Source organism: Salvelinus fontinalis, chromosome 37 (genome assembly GCF_029448725.1).
Source record: "Salvelinus fontinalis isolate EN_2023a chromosome 37, ASM2944872v1, whole genome shotgun sequence".
Lineage (NCBI taxonomy): Eukaryota > Metazoa > Chordata > Actinopteri > Salmoniformes > Salmonidae > Salvelinus > Salvelinus fontinalis.
In genome coordinates, this window is record NC_074701.1 from 16,411,891 (window position 1) to 16,425,447 (window position 13,557).

Consider the following 13,557-nt stretch of genomic DNA (forward strand, 5'->3'; position numbering starts at 1 on the left):
CTCATCACCGTTCCACCTGTTGGACACGGTGGGCCGCAGCCCTTTGACACACACCACCTCCAGCATGTCCTCAAAGGACGGGTCTGACGGTACCATCTCATAGTATGGCAGCTGGTGATCCTCCACTATACCTGAGAGAGATGAGAGAGAGATAACGGTGTGCAATAGAACACTGGTTCAACAATACCATCAGTGTAGTGCTTTTCATAACCAGTTGAAATCTTAAGCCCATTACTGTTTTCGTAGTGACTGGTCTGGATTGCCTGTATCACGTGTACACAAATGCCAGTATGCCAGTAGATTCAGAACTATAATGTGTGTGGGTGTGTGTGTGTAAGCGTCTATGTGTGTCCGTACCTCCTGTTATACAGCGGCGGGCAATCTCCCAGATGACGAGGCCGTAGCTATATATATCAGCCATGATGTAGGCCTGGAAGTGGTTCTTGTTCAGGGTCTCGGCCAGCACCTCTGGGGCCATGTACCTCCGGGTCCCCACCCGTGTACTCAGTGGGACGTCTACCTCGTTGGTATCACTGAAGACAAGAACAGGAATTCAGAATAATCTACAGGGAAATGGTCAATGGCGCGCCAGAAACAACAGTTCAGAACTGTTCAGAGGAACGGCCATATGTGAAAACATGGGTTGTGTACATTAGGGCACACCGTAGCAAAGTGTTTTGTAACACAAAACGATTGCTGCTCATTGGACAAGCTTAGCTACTCCCCCTCCCGATTTGTCAGTTTTCTTTATTTTGGTGCCTAATAAATAGAACCTTGATTAAAATCTCCATTGCTGAACAGCATCCTACCTGTTGAACTTGACAGCCAGGCCCAGGTCGGCGATGCAGCAGGTGCCGTTCTTCTTCATCAGGATGTTCTTGCTCTTCAGGTCTCGGTGGGCGATGGCCGGCTTGCCCTGGGTGCCGTAGATCTCCGTGTGGAGGTGGCACAGGCCGCAGGCCGCGGAGTAGGCCAGTCGCAGCAGGCTCTGGGTGTCCAGCGTGGTGAACCTCAGGTAGTCGTACAGGGAGCCGTTCTCATGGTAGTCTGTGATGAGGAAGAGCTGGGTGAAGGCCCCGGTACCCTTGATGTCTGCCGCTATGAAACCTGCAGACGTGAGTAGAGAGGTGAGGGGTGTTTAGTGCTGCAGTGAGATGTAGGCCTTGCCCTGATACATGACTGTTGACCTCAGCCATGTATGTACAAGGGCAAATGTAGGCCTAAGATCACATCACAGTCAATCAAGGCTCTCTACATTGCACTTAGATTGAGACTAATTTAGAAAGAAAAAACTGCAGTATATGGCTTAGATGGAGGCAGAGACAGCTGTCGTCTTTGCTACATGTGAGTGGTAGGAACGGCACTTACCCAGTATGTTCTCGTGCCTCATGAGGACTGTCTGGTAGATCTCGGTCTCTCTGAACCAGCTGGCCTCCTCCCGGGTGAAGAACACCTTGACGGCCACCTTCTCTCCCCGCCAGCGGCCCAGCCACACCTCGCCGTAGCGCCCCTTGCCGATCTGACGCACCATCTGGATCTGCTTGGCAATGGTGCGCTGCACCTACAAGACACATCAGGGAGAGAGGCACTGAGCATTCATATCAGATCAACAGTAGCTTACCACAGATCATACCTACTACAACCTTTACCATTTGTTCATTCTTTAAGGTGGTATTCGCTGTTGCAAGCCAGATATGCACGTTTTGCTTTGTAAGGCCCATGATGTTATAATTAAGCAATAAGGCCCGAGGGTATATGGCCAATATACTACGGCTAAGAGCTGTTGTTAGCACGACGCAACGCGCAACGCCATGGTATATTGGCCACATATCACAAACCTCCAGAGGTGCCTTATTGCTATTATAAGCTGCTTACCAATGTAATGAGAGCAGTAAAAATACGTTCTGTCATACCCGTGGTATACGGCTGTCAGCCAATCAGCATTCAGGGCTCAAACCATCCAGTTTATAATTTACAAATTCACTTAAGCTACTATAACCTACCTATGGACAAAGACACACACATAACCGCTGTTACTCTTTCCTGGAAAGCAGAAGACACATTTTGAGCCACCTATTATATAACCATAGCTAAAGGCTTTTCACCCAGGTCACATGCTCCAAAGCCCCTCCCTGTGCAGTGTGGGGTCCTTACCAGCAGGGGGAGCCCAGAGCCACTGCCAGAAGACTGACACTGGTTGATGAGGTCTTTGAGAGACTCTCCCACAGGGATGAAGGCCTCGTCCTGCTCCAGGTCCCGGTGGTACTGCTGCCGCTCCGTCTGCCACTTGTACCTGACAGGAACACATACAGATCAGTACAGGGCACACATGCTAAAGCTACAATAGATGAATGTCACAGGCAGTACCGTAGCAACAATCTGCCTTTATCCCCAAACAGTCGAAAACAGTCCAACTTAAACCCATGAAAGTATTCATAGAAATGCTAAATGACACCAACATGTTGACCGACTAATATTCTCCCACAAGTTAAGTTAACCAGGACTCAATTCCCATATGTATATGGGAAGAAAGTTGGAATCTCGCTTTGTGTCAGCTCTTCTCTGGAGTAGTCCTACCTGTAGTAACAGACTACTGTGATGCAGATGAGAGTGCAGCAGCATACGGTCATTGATATAAGGAACGCCAGCCAGTGGGCACTGCCAAAGTAGGAACCTGCAAAACACCACGAGTCCCCAAATGAAATTAAGTATCAGACCCTGACATACCAGCACCAGAATACTCTTCTGGGGTAACTATACAGAGGAACACCAGCAGTAGAGTAACATAGTTGGCCCTAAGCCTCACCAGTGTCCATTGGGGGAGGTAACGTGGGCTGCAGGTCCCGATTACAGAAGTCCGTCCCGCAGCATTCGATCGTTCGCCTTGTCTGAGCCCTGGGCGAATCCTGAAAATAATTAAATGAAACCATGTTTTTTTGTTGTTGTGGCACTCAATTCAACAGGGGTTATTCAAACAATGACTCAACTATGAATAATAGCTATATACACATATAATAACAATACTAGAACATGTTACAACATATAATTGACATCCCTGTGTCACAGTCCTACTCCCTTCCATACAGACCACAACACACACTTACCTTGCATTGAAAATGTGAGCCTTCATACTTCATGCAGCCAGAGGTCAGAATAGCTTCTCCGTTCTCATCCTCCTCTATGATGGCAAAACATTGTCCATTCGTCCTGAAAAAATAAATAAAAAATCATTCAATGAGTAGAGTTCCCAAACACACTTACGCCTCGATCACACCGACAGCGTCATTGCGCAAAATGGTACGCAGCATCATCTGTATATGTATGCAACAGAAGTTCAACATTCACCTTCTGTTACCATTTCTGTCAAGCCGTCTACGCATACAGTTTGACGCATACGTTCGATAAATCCAACGTATGCACCACAACGAATAAACGCACTGCAACGCAGCGAGGCAAACGAATCGTTCCATTGGAAATTAATGTACTTCTGGTGTACCAAAAGACAATGAGTTTGAGGAGTTAAGTCAGCATTGACATTCATCACAGACCCAAAAGTCAGAGTTGGAACAAACATATCAATTAAGAATTTGGCCTTGGTTGGTCACTCACTCGCAGGTGTTATTTTTGTGGTCCTCTGGACAGTAACCCGAGCAGTAGCAGCTCAGAAAGCGGGCGGCGTCCTCTGGGGCCACCGTGGTGTCGTCCCCGGGCTTCCTGGACTCATGCTTGTGCCCGGTGCCGTGGAGCATGTGGTCTGGATTCTGACCAGCTGGATGGACGGAGGGAGAGAGAGAGAGGGGGGGGGGGGGTGGTTTAGTTTTATAATGACAGTGAAAATGTCACAATCCATCATTTCCCCCCTCCATCTGGGAGACACCGTCTGCCATCGCAAAAACACAGGTTTTCACTGCACAAGTCACTGTTGCCAGAAATACAGAACATAAACACATTGTGTAACATTTTCATTCCGCCGCCTAACACAACATCTGGTTTGAAGAGTTACAGTAGTCAAATACTAGGCTATATATTCATAGTAAACACAACTGTCCTATGGTGGGTTTGATTTATCTGCTGTCCCTCCCCTCTATTTGTTTTTATATGAGAGCGGTCCACTCCTAATTGTGTGCTCATGTGATAAGTCTGATCCATATATGGCCAGGGGCTATTTATACTCTGTGCTAGTGTCCAGTTAGAGCCATCACATGCATGAGCGTAAGCAGAGCAGAATACTGGCGGGCCAAGCCAACATCTGTTGTTCGCAACATTATCACTGTTGTCAATCTGATTGCAGTTACATATGAAATTGAAAACAACGGCATGGTTTTAACGGAGGAAAAACCTAATATTCATGAGGGCCATTATGTTGTGGTTCTTTATAATGGCAAGGTTTAGTACACAGAAAATGTTCACTGCTCAAATCAGTTTAAGCTGGTTAAACTAGCCGAGAGCGCACTGCCAGGACTCTGTATTAACCGCACCTAAAAAGGGGCATCGGCAACAAATCTACTGACATCTTAAGGAGCCAGTCAGAGCCATTAAGACTAGATACATGGCACCATGGATACAAAGCCAGGAAGATGACATTTTACAGAGCAGCACACTAATATAAGTCCCTAATGCTGCATTAAAATGTTGAGTATGAGCTCACTGTGTGACTCCTATCCTCACGTTACTGTCTGGTACTCCACCTCTTCTCATGCTCTTTCTCCTGATCTCTTTTCCTCTCCCCTTGCAATGCCCTGACCCATTTTCCTTATCAGTCCTCCTCTTGCCCGCTTCTTTTTTTACAATCCTTTTGCTTCTCCTGTTTGTTGTTCCTCCATTGTCCTCCTTGTTCCCTATCCTTCTCTTCTTGACTTCTACCTCGTCCTAGCCCCTCCTTTCTCCCCCCCCCCCCCCCTCTCAGGAGAGTGGACCTGGGCTGTGGGGCTCCTGTGAGTTGTGAGCATTAAGCACAAAGTGATGTCTGTGTGCAGCACTCGGCGCGGCTTCGGCACTTCCTCTGGAGCATGACGCGACTCGAGCCTGCTCCAGTTCAGACATGTCTGCAGAGGGCCAATCACCTGCAAACCTACACTTTGAAACGTCTCGGCAGCAGAACGGCACCCATTCTTTTTCTCTTCCCTCTCCCGGCTGCTTGTCTCCAGCTCCACATTCCTTCCCTAGACCCCATTACTGGCTTCAGGGTTGTCGTTCTTGTTTTCCTCAACTTTTCTCTTTCCTTTTACAACCGAGTGCCCTGGTGGTTCTAGATTCAGGCTGCATTCTCGGAGTAATTTTACTGGTAAATGACCATTTAAAAGGAGAGCCTGAGAGATAAAGGAGCTTCTGTTGGGCTTCGGTTCCTTTTTTACAGTTCATTTGTACGCTGATCATGTACTTACAGACTCACCGGCTTACTGACGTCAGACAGCCTAACAGTCGACCAGGACCACTACTTCTACGAACGCTTCACTTTTAGTGTTGTACTTAAGCCAATAGAATCCCCCCTACCCCAAATGATGGAACCCCATAGGGTGGCAGACAAAAGTGTGCTAGTCTTAACTTCGTTTTGGGATCCTTTAGAGTCAAAAGCTATTATGTAAAAACATAATAACTGCATCAAATTAAAAGCAACCGTTAGGCCTCTATATTCTACATTTCAACAACTAAAGCAAAGCAGACCAGAACTCCTCAGTAATGTTTTATCGGTATAGAATAGACAACCAGGAAAGTGACTCACTACAATCCTCAATGTGGTCAACACTAAGGTCATATCACCAGAGCAGAGAGAAATCACTGTGGCAGGGGGTTGTGAGATCATAGCCGTATGCTTGAGCTGGGGTCCTTGGGGCCTAGAACAAACCCTAATCTGTTGTACAAACAAGGGTGGCAGGAGTTATCGGTGGCGGAACTGATGGCAACACCCCGAAAAAAAATAAAGAGGCCCGAGCTGTTCTCCAGTGAGATAGCAGAGCCGGTCTCAGAAGCTGTGAAACCCGGGGCTTTTGATGTCCGCCTTCTATCAGTGAAGAGGAAAAGAACACACCGATTACAGGACTCCAGAGTTCCAACCAAACACTCAGACCAACATCCTCCTGGGGGGGAATAAACTCAAGTCTCTTTACATGCGTCTCACACACACACACACACACACACACACACACACACACACACACACACACGATCCAAAGAAATAAAGCTCCTAAAAGGAGGCAGATAGTCTAGACCTCTTGCCGTTGATATTACACACAGGAGATTTAATCAAAATAATATCTGAAATTGTTGCACTAATAAACTAGACTTAAGTGGTGGCATGGCCCAGGGCCCAGTTTGAGCTGGGCTGTCCCCTGGCAATGTCATATTGGCACAAAGCAGTGTTGGGAGGGAGTGTGGAAACTTATAAACACACAGCAGACTGGAACCAGATCAAACGGGCCAAGCCCCAAATAGAAACCAGAAAGCTGAGGGTAGATGGCTCTCTTTCTCCCTCCCACACTTCTTCTCTCTCCGTTCCTTCGCTCTCCCTCTGGGAGCTGTGCTCGGTCTCGACTGGTTTGAGTCATGTTTGAGGGATGGGGAAAGGGATTCAGGAGGCTCCCGGATGCTTTGATGAGGTGATGAAAGCCTCTTTGATAGTCCCTGAGTAAGCACATAAAACTCGGGACACGTTTTTACTGCAGTGACTGGGAGTGTCGAGGACTTCTGAGGTCTCTCTCACACTGGAGTCTACAGAGAAAGCCATGTTGACAATACAAGACTTAAAGTTCACCATCAAACCTCCAAAGAGCCTTAAGGCCCTTTTTGTTTCTATTTGGCTGGGCCTCGCTAGTGAAGACACAGAGTACCTCTCTTCCCCTCTACTAGGCCTGTGATTGGCTGGGGGCCGTGATTGATGGAGAGCAGCGGCTGTCAGTGGGGCTGGAAATGGCTGCTGGTGCTCTCTCTGCCTCCACATGTGTGCTTAATTCTGCCGCCAGTCACGGCGGAGTCTGAGGTCTGGCAGAGCACCCCCAGTAATGAGCCTCTCCATCTCCAGTCAGCCACATGTTGCACTCTTAAAGGGCCAGCACACTCCAACGCTAACGAGCCAATCCATCTACTGGCAATGGAATGCAGTGCTCTTAAAGGGCCAGCAGCAGAGCCTGTTTTTGTCAGAGCCAGCCATAAGAGTGCAGCGACACGAGATACAGTGTTCTGAACTGGTTGTTCTTCTAACAGGACACACTGTGGAGGTGAGGGGAGTCATATATCTGCATACAAACACAGTCACTGAAACCTTCCCTCTCCTAAAGTCTCAGGCGAGAGAAAGTGAGTAAGAGAGTGTGTGTGTGTGTGTGAGAGAAGAACAAATGAGAAGAAAATGAGAGAGCAAGGTAGAGAGAGAGAGAGATCCGTTCACAGCAACAAACCCCGGAGACGATCAACCTTCCTCTCTGACCTTGGGGGGGGGGGGGGATCTGGACAGGGAGAGAACCATCAGATCCTCCTCTCCACCCTCTCCGAGTTGGGCATCTCCGGCGCGGCCCACGCTTGGATTGCGTCCTACCTGACAGGTCGCTCCTACCAGGTGGCGTGGCGAGAATCTGTCTCCTCACCACGCGCTCTCACCACTGGTGTCCCCCAGGGCTCTGTTCTAGGCCCTCTCCTATTCTCGCTATACACCAAGTCACTTGGCTCTGTCATAACCTCACATGGTCTCTCCTATCATTGCTATGCAGACGACACACAATTAATCTTCTCCTTTCCCCCTTCTGATGACCAGGTGGCGAATCGCATCTCTGCATGTCTGGCAGACATATCAGTGTGGATGACGGATCACCACCTCAAGCTGAACCTCGGCAAGACGGAGCTGCTCTTCCTCCCGGGGAAGGACTGTCCGTTCCATGATCTCGCCATCACGGTTGACAACTCCATTGTGTCCTCCTCCCAGAGCGCTAAGAACCTTGGCGTGATCCTGGACAACACCCTGTCGTTCTCCACCAACATCAAGGCGGTGGCCCGTTCCTGTAGGTTCATGCTCTACAACATCCGCAGAGTACGACCCTGCCTCACACAGGAAGCGGCGCAGGTCCTAATCCAGGCACTTGTCATCTCCCGTCTGGATTACTGCAACTCGCTGTTGGCTGGGCTCCCTGCCTGTGCCATTAAACCCCTACAACTCATCCAGAACGCCGCAGCCCGTCTGGTGTTCAACCTTCCCAAGTTCTCTCACGTCACCCCGCTCCTCCGCTCTCTCCACTGGCTTCCAGTTGAAGCTCGCATCCGCTACAAGACCATGGTGCTTGCCTACGGAGCTGTGAGGGGAACGGCACCTCAGTACCTTCAGGCTCTGATCAGGCCCTACACCCAAACAAGGGCACTGCGTTCATCCACCTCTGGCCTGCTCGCCTCCCTACCACTGAGGAAGTACAGTTCCCGCTCAGCCCAGTCAAAACTGTTCGCTGCTCTGGCACCCCAATGGTGGAACAAACTCCCTCACGACGCCAGGACAGCGGAGTCAATCACCACCTTCCGGAGACACCTGAAACCCCACCTCTTCAAGGAATACCTAGGATAGGATAAAGCAATCCTTCTGCCCCCCCCCCCCCCCCTTAAAAGATCTAGATGCACTATTGTAAAGTGGCTGTTCCACTGGATGTCATTAGGTGAATGCACCAATTTGTAAGTCGCTCTGGATAAGAGCGTCTGCTAAATGACTTAAATGTAAATGTAATGTAAATGAGAAAGCTACCTGAAATTACAACTCTTGAAGTGGGTGAGTCGGCAAGAAAAACAGAAGTATGGAGGTATTAGCTGACAATTATATACATCCTTGTTAAAGATGAGCAAAAATTACTGCATACAATAAATAATAACATACTGAGCTTTATTGTATTCTCCAAAAAAACAGGCAAATTATTTATACTAATACAATTGCTCAGAGAAAGATATTTTGTTTAACAAGCTGTAAAACATTTTCAAAAAAGGTAGGGGTCCACGTTTGGCACCCCTGTTTTCAATGAGAATAACAGCAGAGCCTTTTTCTAAAATGTTTTATGAGTTGGAGAACACATTGGGAGGGATCTGAGACCATTCCTCCATACAGAATCCTTCCAGATCCTTGATATGTAGGCAGTCATTGTAAATAATAATTTGCTCTTAACTGACTTGCCTAGTTAAATAAGGGTTAAATTGATAAATAAAAAACCTGTCTGTTTATGGACTGCCCTCTTCAATTCAAACAAGGTTTCAATGGGTTTTGTCTGGAGACAATTTCGATTTCGTGGCCAATTAACAATTTCTTTGTGGATTTCATGTGTGCCTGAGGTTAATGTCTTGCTAGAAGATCCACCTGTGGCCAAGTTTCAGCCTCCTAGTAAAGGCAACCAGGTTTTTGGCTAAAAATGTCCTGGTAGTGGGTCAAGTTCATTATGCCATTGACCTTAAGGGCCCCAGGACCAGTGGAAACGAAATAGCAGCAAACCAGAGCCACCACCATATTTTACAGTAGGTGTGGGGTTATTTTCTGCTTATGCGTTCTCATTTCAACACCAGACCCCCAACACTGGTGTGCGTGGTCAAAGACCTCTATTTTCATGTCATCTGCCCAAAGTGCCGGTTCCAATCCAATGACATTTAGCAAACTCCGGGTGTTTACATTTGTTGGATGACATGAAAATAGAGCTCGTTGGTGATGTATTGAAAGGCATTGACAACAGGGGTGTCTATCATTTTTACCCCTACCTTTGAGGGGGGAAAAAGTAGTACTTGTTAGACAAAATCTATTTCTCTGAGCAATTACATTAATATAAAATAATATACATTTTCCACTTTTTGGAGCATACAATATAGCTCAATATTTAAAATGATTTTTGCTCATCTTCGCTCATCTTTATCAAGGGTGTCAATCATTTCGGACCCCCACCGTAAGCCTTACAAGTGAACCACAGACTTCGATGGCTCCCCCTTTCAGCTCCATCATCACTTTCCTAGTGGCAAAGGACAGTATACAGAGAAGATATTTATACTTCTTGCGTTGTTCCTCCGGTTTGTGATGACAATAGAAAAGTGACAGCGGCTGTTACCAAATCTCCTCCTCGCAGGGAGTGTTACTGGAACCTCTTCACTACAGCACAAATTCAATACATTCTGTTCATATTAGTCAGTGATTCACAACAAGGCTTTTGCCCAAGATCTAGAACAAAAGAGAAAAATAATTATTCTGTGTGTTCTTTGAATGTTATTGGAGAATTTCCTGAGTTCATTCAACAACCTCGGTTACCTGGCAACAGTTGAATACCTTGAAAAAGGTATTTAACAAGTTGCTACAGCCTCACGCTAATTAAAACTCCTCACACACGGAAAACAACAGCAAATAAAAAAACGTGCCTTTTCCCCTTGGTGAGACAAAAGTGGAATTCTAATTGGTTTGTTGACACTTCAGGAGCAGAAAAAGTGAGTGTGAAAAGAGCATTCATGAGATAGCACAGCAAGCCCCTTATACAGACACTCTGGCAGCTTCTTGCCCAGCGGGCACCTCTGTCCCTGCCCCCTCTCCCCATAAAGCTTGGCATATGCCAGGCCCAGGCCCCACTCCCTCACTAATCATCAAGCGCAGCGAAAAAAAAGAAAGAAAAAGCGACAGAGAAAAACCTCTCTCGTGGGATTGAATTATTTCCGGAGAACAATGAATGTTTGGAGTATTTTTTGCCCTGTAACGACTGACAGTATTATAGAGGAAATGGTTCATGTGAAAAAAGGAACCCAGAGTGCCAACAATCACTTCAACAGCTTCCTGTAGTGAGAGGGTGGGGGGTGGGTTCTCTGGTGGGTCACGACCATCAATGACTGAGCTGCTGGCGGGAAGGAAGGAGAGAGGCAAACCTGGCCCTGCCTGGGTACAGAGACACTGTTTCACTGTACAGTATGCCTGGGACAAGGTAGACATGGGAGACTAATTAACAGAGTTAACAGAGACTAATCAAAACAATAGCATGGGGTCTTTGATAACAAAACAGGGCCACAACCAGTCTCAGAGAGCGATGCTCTGATTTAATCATCCCTAAGACTTGGACCGGCCATGCCTTCCTCTTATCAGCCTGTGTGTGCGTGTGTGTGTGACGGAGTGCTAAAAAGCTCTGCTTTTAGAGTAATCAGATCCTGATATTTGCCTTCACATCTCATTGGCTGGTTAAAGGTGACCTTTTACGAGCCTGAGAGCTCCGTCTTTATGGCCCTGGTTGGCTTTATGGCTGCTGGTTGGTTCACTGTGGAGGCCCCGCCGGGCAGGCAGTATGAGAGCAACAGTAGGAGCAGCTAGAGGGAGGCCCTTTTATGAGGCCCCAGCACATTAAGATCCATATCCTGCCGGCATCAAACATGTCCGGGTAAAACCAGCGTTATACTTGAGGCCTGCGTGTGCCCGGTACATAGAATAAAACGATCTTGGTGACTAAATTGTGCTGTGATCGGAGCGTATTCAGTGTCTTTTCCATACATCGTTCACTCACATAGCATGATCTCACGACACAAGGCAAAATGAGGCAATATCATCGGAACATCACATGATATTCAACATGGTCTAATCTCATTGAGATCAGGACATTTCCCAAGTGGGAAATGGGTGTTTCTGCACATCACGGTAAACTTGGTATTGAGAGAAAGGACTGAGTTGTACCTATGGCGTTTGGTCCCCTAATTAGCATATATGCAAAAGATCAATGTCATTGCCATATTATCCTGTTAGGACCACATGGGGGTTTTGTTTCTATTCTGTAACTAGGTAGCTTAGGTCATGCATTTCAAAAGGCATTGCATCACCAGCTAATGAATTCTATCACAGCCATGATAATGGCTTAAAATACTGATCTCTCCATAGTAGGGGATGGGGGACTGTGGGTCACTTGCTTAAACAAAGGCAGAAATAAGTATTTATGCTAATTTATGCAATAGAGTTTTTCAAAAGTGCTATTGACTTCTTATTTTGTCTTGGTGTCCCTCTTCGTAATGGAGATCAAATTGAAAGTATATATTTTTCAAATCATGTATTTACAATATTCGTCACGTGCCCACACACTTCTAATTCTGAAACGTAAGCATACCTCATAGGGGTTGCCCTGGTAGTAATTGTAGGTTTTTATACAGCACCCAAGACCAACCTGTAAATTCGTTTGACAATTGGAAAAAGAGCTACAGAGTAAATACTGCAGGTTGGATTGAATTGAGCCCCTAATCGTAATTTTCAAGGTGATGATAGCATGTTCCTTCCCAAAACAATATCGCAATAAATGTGAGTCCACGTTCCAAATCTAATTTTTTTTGCGCCCCATGGGGAATTCGAACTTAGACCGCAAGTGGTAATAGATGTCAGGAACTCGATGTCTTACAGCTGTAAGCCAACGGTTCAGAGTCGTATTTGCTCGCGATGCAGATCATCTTATTATCAGAGCCTGCCAGTGGGCTTCTGGTTAGTATGCTTTACTGAGAAAGTGTTGGTATCATGTTAGGGCTGACCACATTTAGTCGACTGGTTGATTGTTTGGTTGATAGGCTGTTGACCGTTCAAGATTTCTTTAGTCAAGCAGTAGCAAAAAAATATATATAAATAAATTAATGGTGTACAAGACACCTGTCTGATTGGCGCCTGTGAGTGGACTGATCCACTGTGGAGGCCGTTCGGATGGCACAGTCCATCACTCTAAGACATGTGCTACTGAAATTGCATGTGATTATATTACGCAGGAACAACAGTGCAACACTAATAAAAATAGTATTATTTTATAACAAAGACTCTTTCTCCCGAGTTGGATAGTGGTCGCTGTCCATGGTTCTGAAACACATTATTGCGCTGTTGAATTGGAGCCTTTTATTAGGCCATGTTACTTTGTGCATAATAACACAAAGTTAACCAGCATCTTGGTGTTGAGAACAATGCAGCGGCAGCAGCAGCAGAGTTAGGAGACAAAAAGAAAAGTGAGGCGAGAGGAAACCAACTTAATTAGGTCTATAATCAATAGACTAACTTAAAAATGTGCCTGGATTTATAAAATCATCCATATATACACATTGCATTAGGAAAGTATTCAGACCCCTTGACTTTTTCCACATTGCTACGTTACAGCCTTATTCTAAAATTGATTTTTTTACCCCTCAAATCTACACACAACATCCCATAATTACAAAGCAAAAACAGTTTAGAAATATTTGCTTATTTATTACAAATAAAATACTGAAATGACATTTGTAAGTATTGAGACTCTTTACTCAGTACTTTGTTGAAGCACCTTTGGCAGCGATTACAGCATCAAGTCTTCTTGGGTATGATGCTACAAACTTGGCACACCTGTATTTGGGGAGTTTCTCCCATTCTTCTCTGCAGATTCTCTCAAGCTCTGTCAGGTTGGATTGGGAGCGTTGCTGCACAGCTATTTTCAGGTCTCTCCAGAGATGTTCGATTGGGTTCAAGTCCAGGCTCTGGCTGGGACACTCAAGGACGTTCAGAGACTTGTCCCGAAGCCACTCCTGCGTTGTCTTGGCTGTGTGCTTAAGGTCGTTGTCTTGTTGGAAGGTGAACCTTCGCCCTAGTCTGAGGTCCTG

The 13,557-nt window shown here is 46.3% G+C and overlaps 1 protein-coding gene across 3 annotated transcripts in view; it reads right to left on the minus strand.

Annotated features, from left to right (window-relative positions):
* Nucleotides 1–13,557, minus strand: part of bmpr1aa (bone morphogenetic protein receptor, type IAa) — a 73,011-nt gene that overhangs the window by 4,143 nt on the left and 55,311 nt on the right. For all 3 annotated transcript variants that reach the window (XM_055902161.1, XM_055902162.1, XM_055902160.1), the window contains 9 exons: nucleotides 3,610–3,769; nucleotides 3,105–3,207; nucleotides 2,807–2,906; nucleotides 2,578–2,674; nucleotides 2,155–2,293; nucleotides 1,369–1,561; nucleotides 810–1,107; nucleotides 358–533; nucleotides 1–131 (listed from right to left, as the gene is read on the minus strand). In XM_055902161.1, the coding sequence (XP_055758136.1) occupies nucleotides 1–131; nucleotides 358–533; nucleotides 810–1,107; nucleotides 1,369–1,561; nucleotides 2,155–2,293; nucleotides 2,578–2,674; nucleotides 2,807–2,906; nucleotides 3,105–3,207; nucleotides 3,610–3,769 (1,397 nt within the window). The remainder of the gene's footprint in view (nucleotides 132–357; nucleotides 534–809; nucleotides 1,108–1,368; nucleotides 1,562–2,154; nucleotides 2,294–2,577; nucleotides 2,675–2,806; nucleotides 2,907–3,104; nucleotides 3,208–3,609; nucleotides 3,770–13,557) is intronic.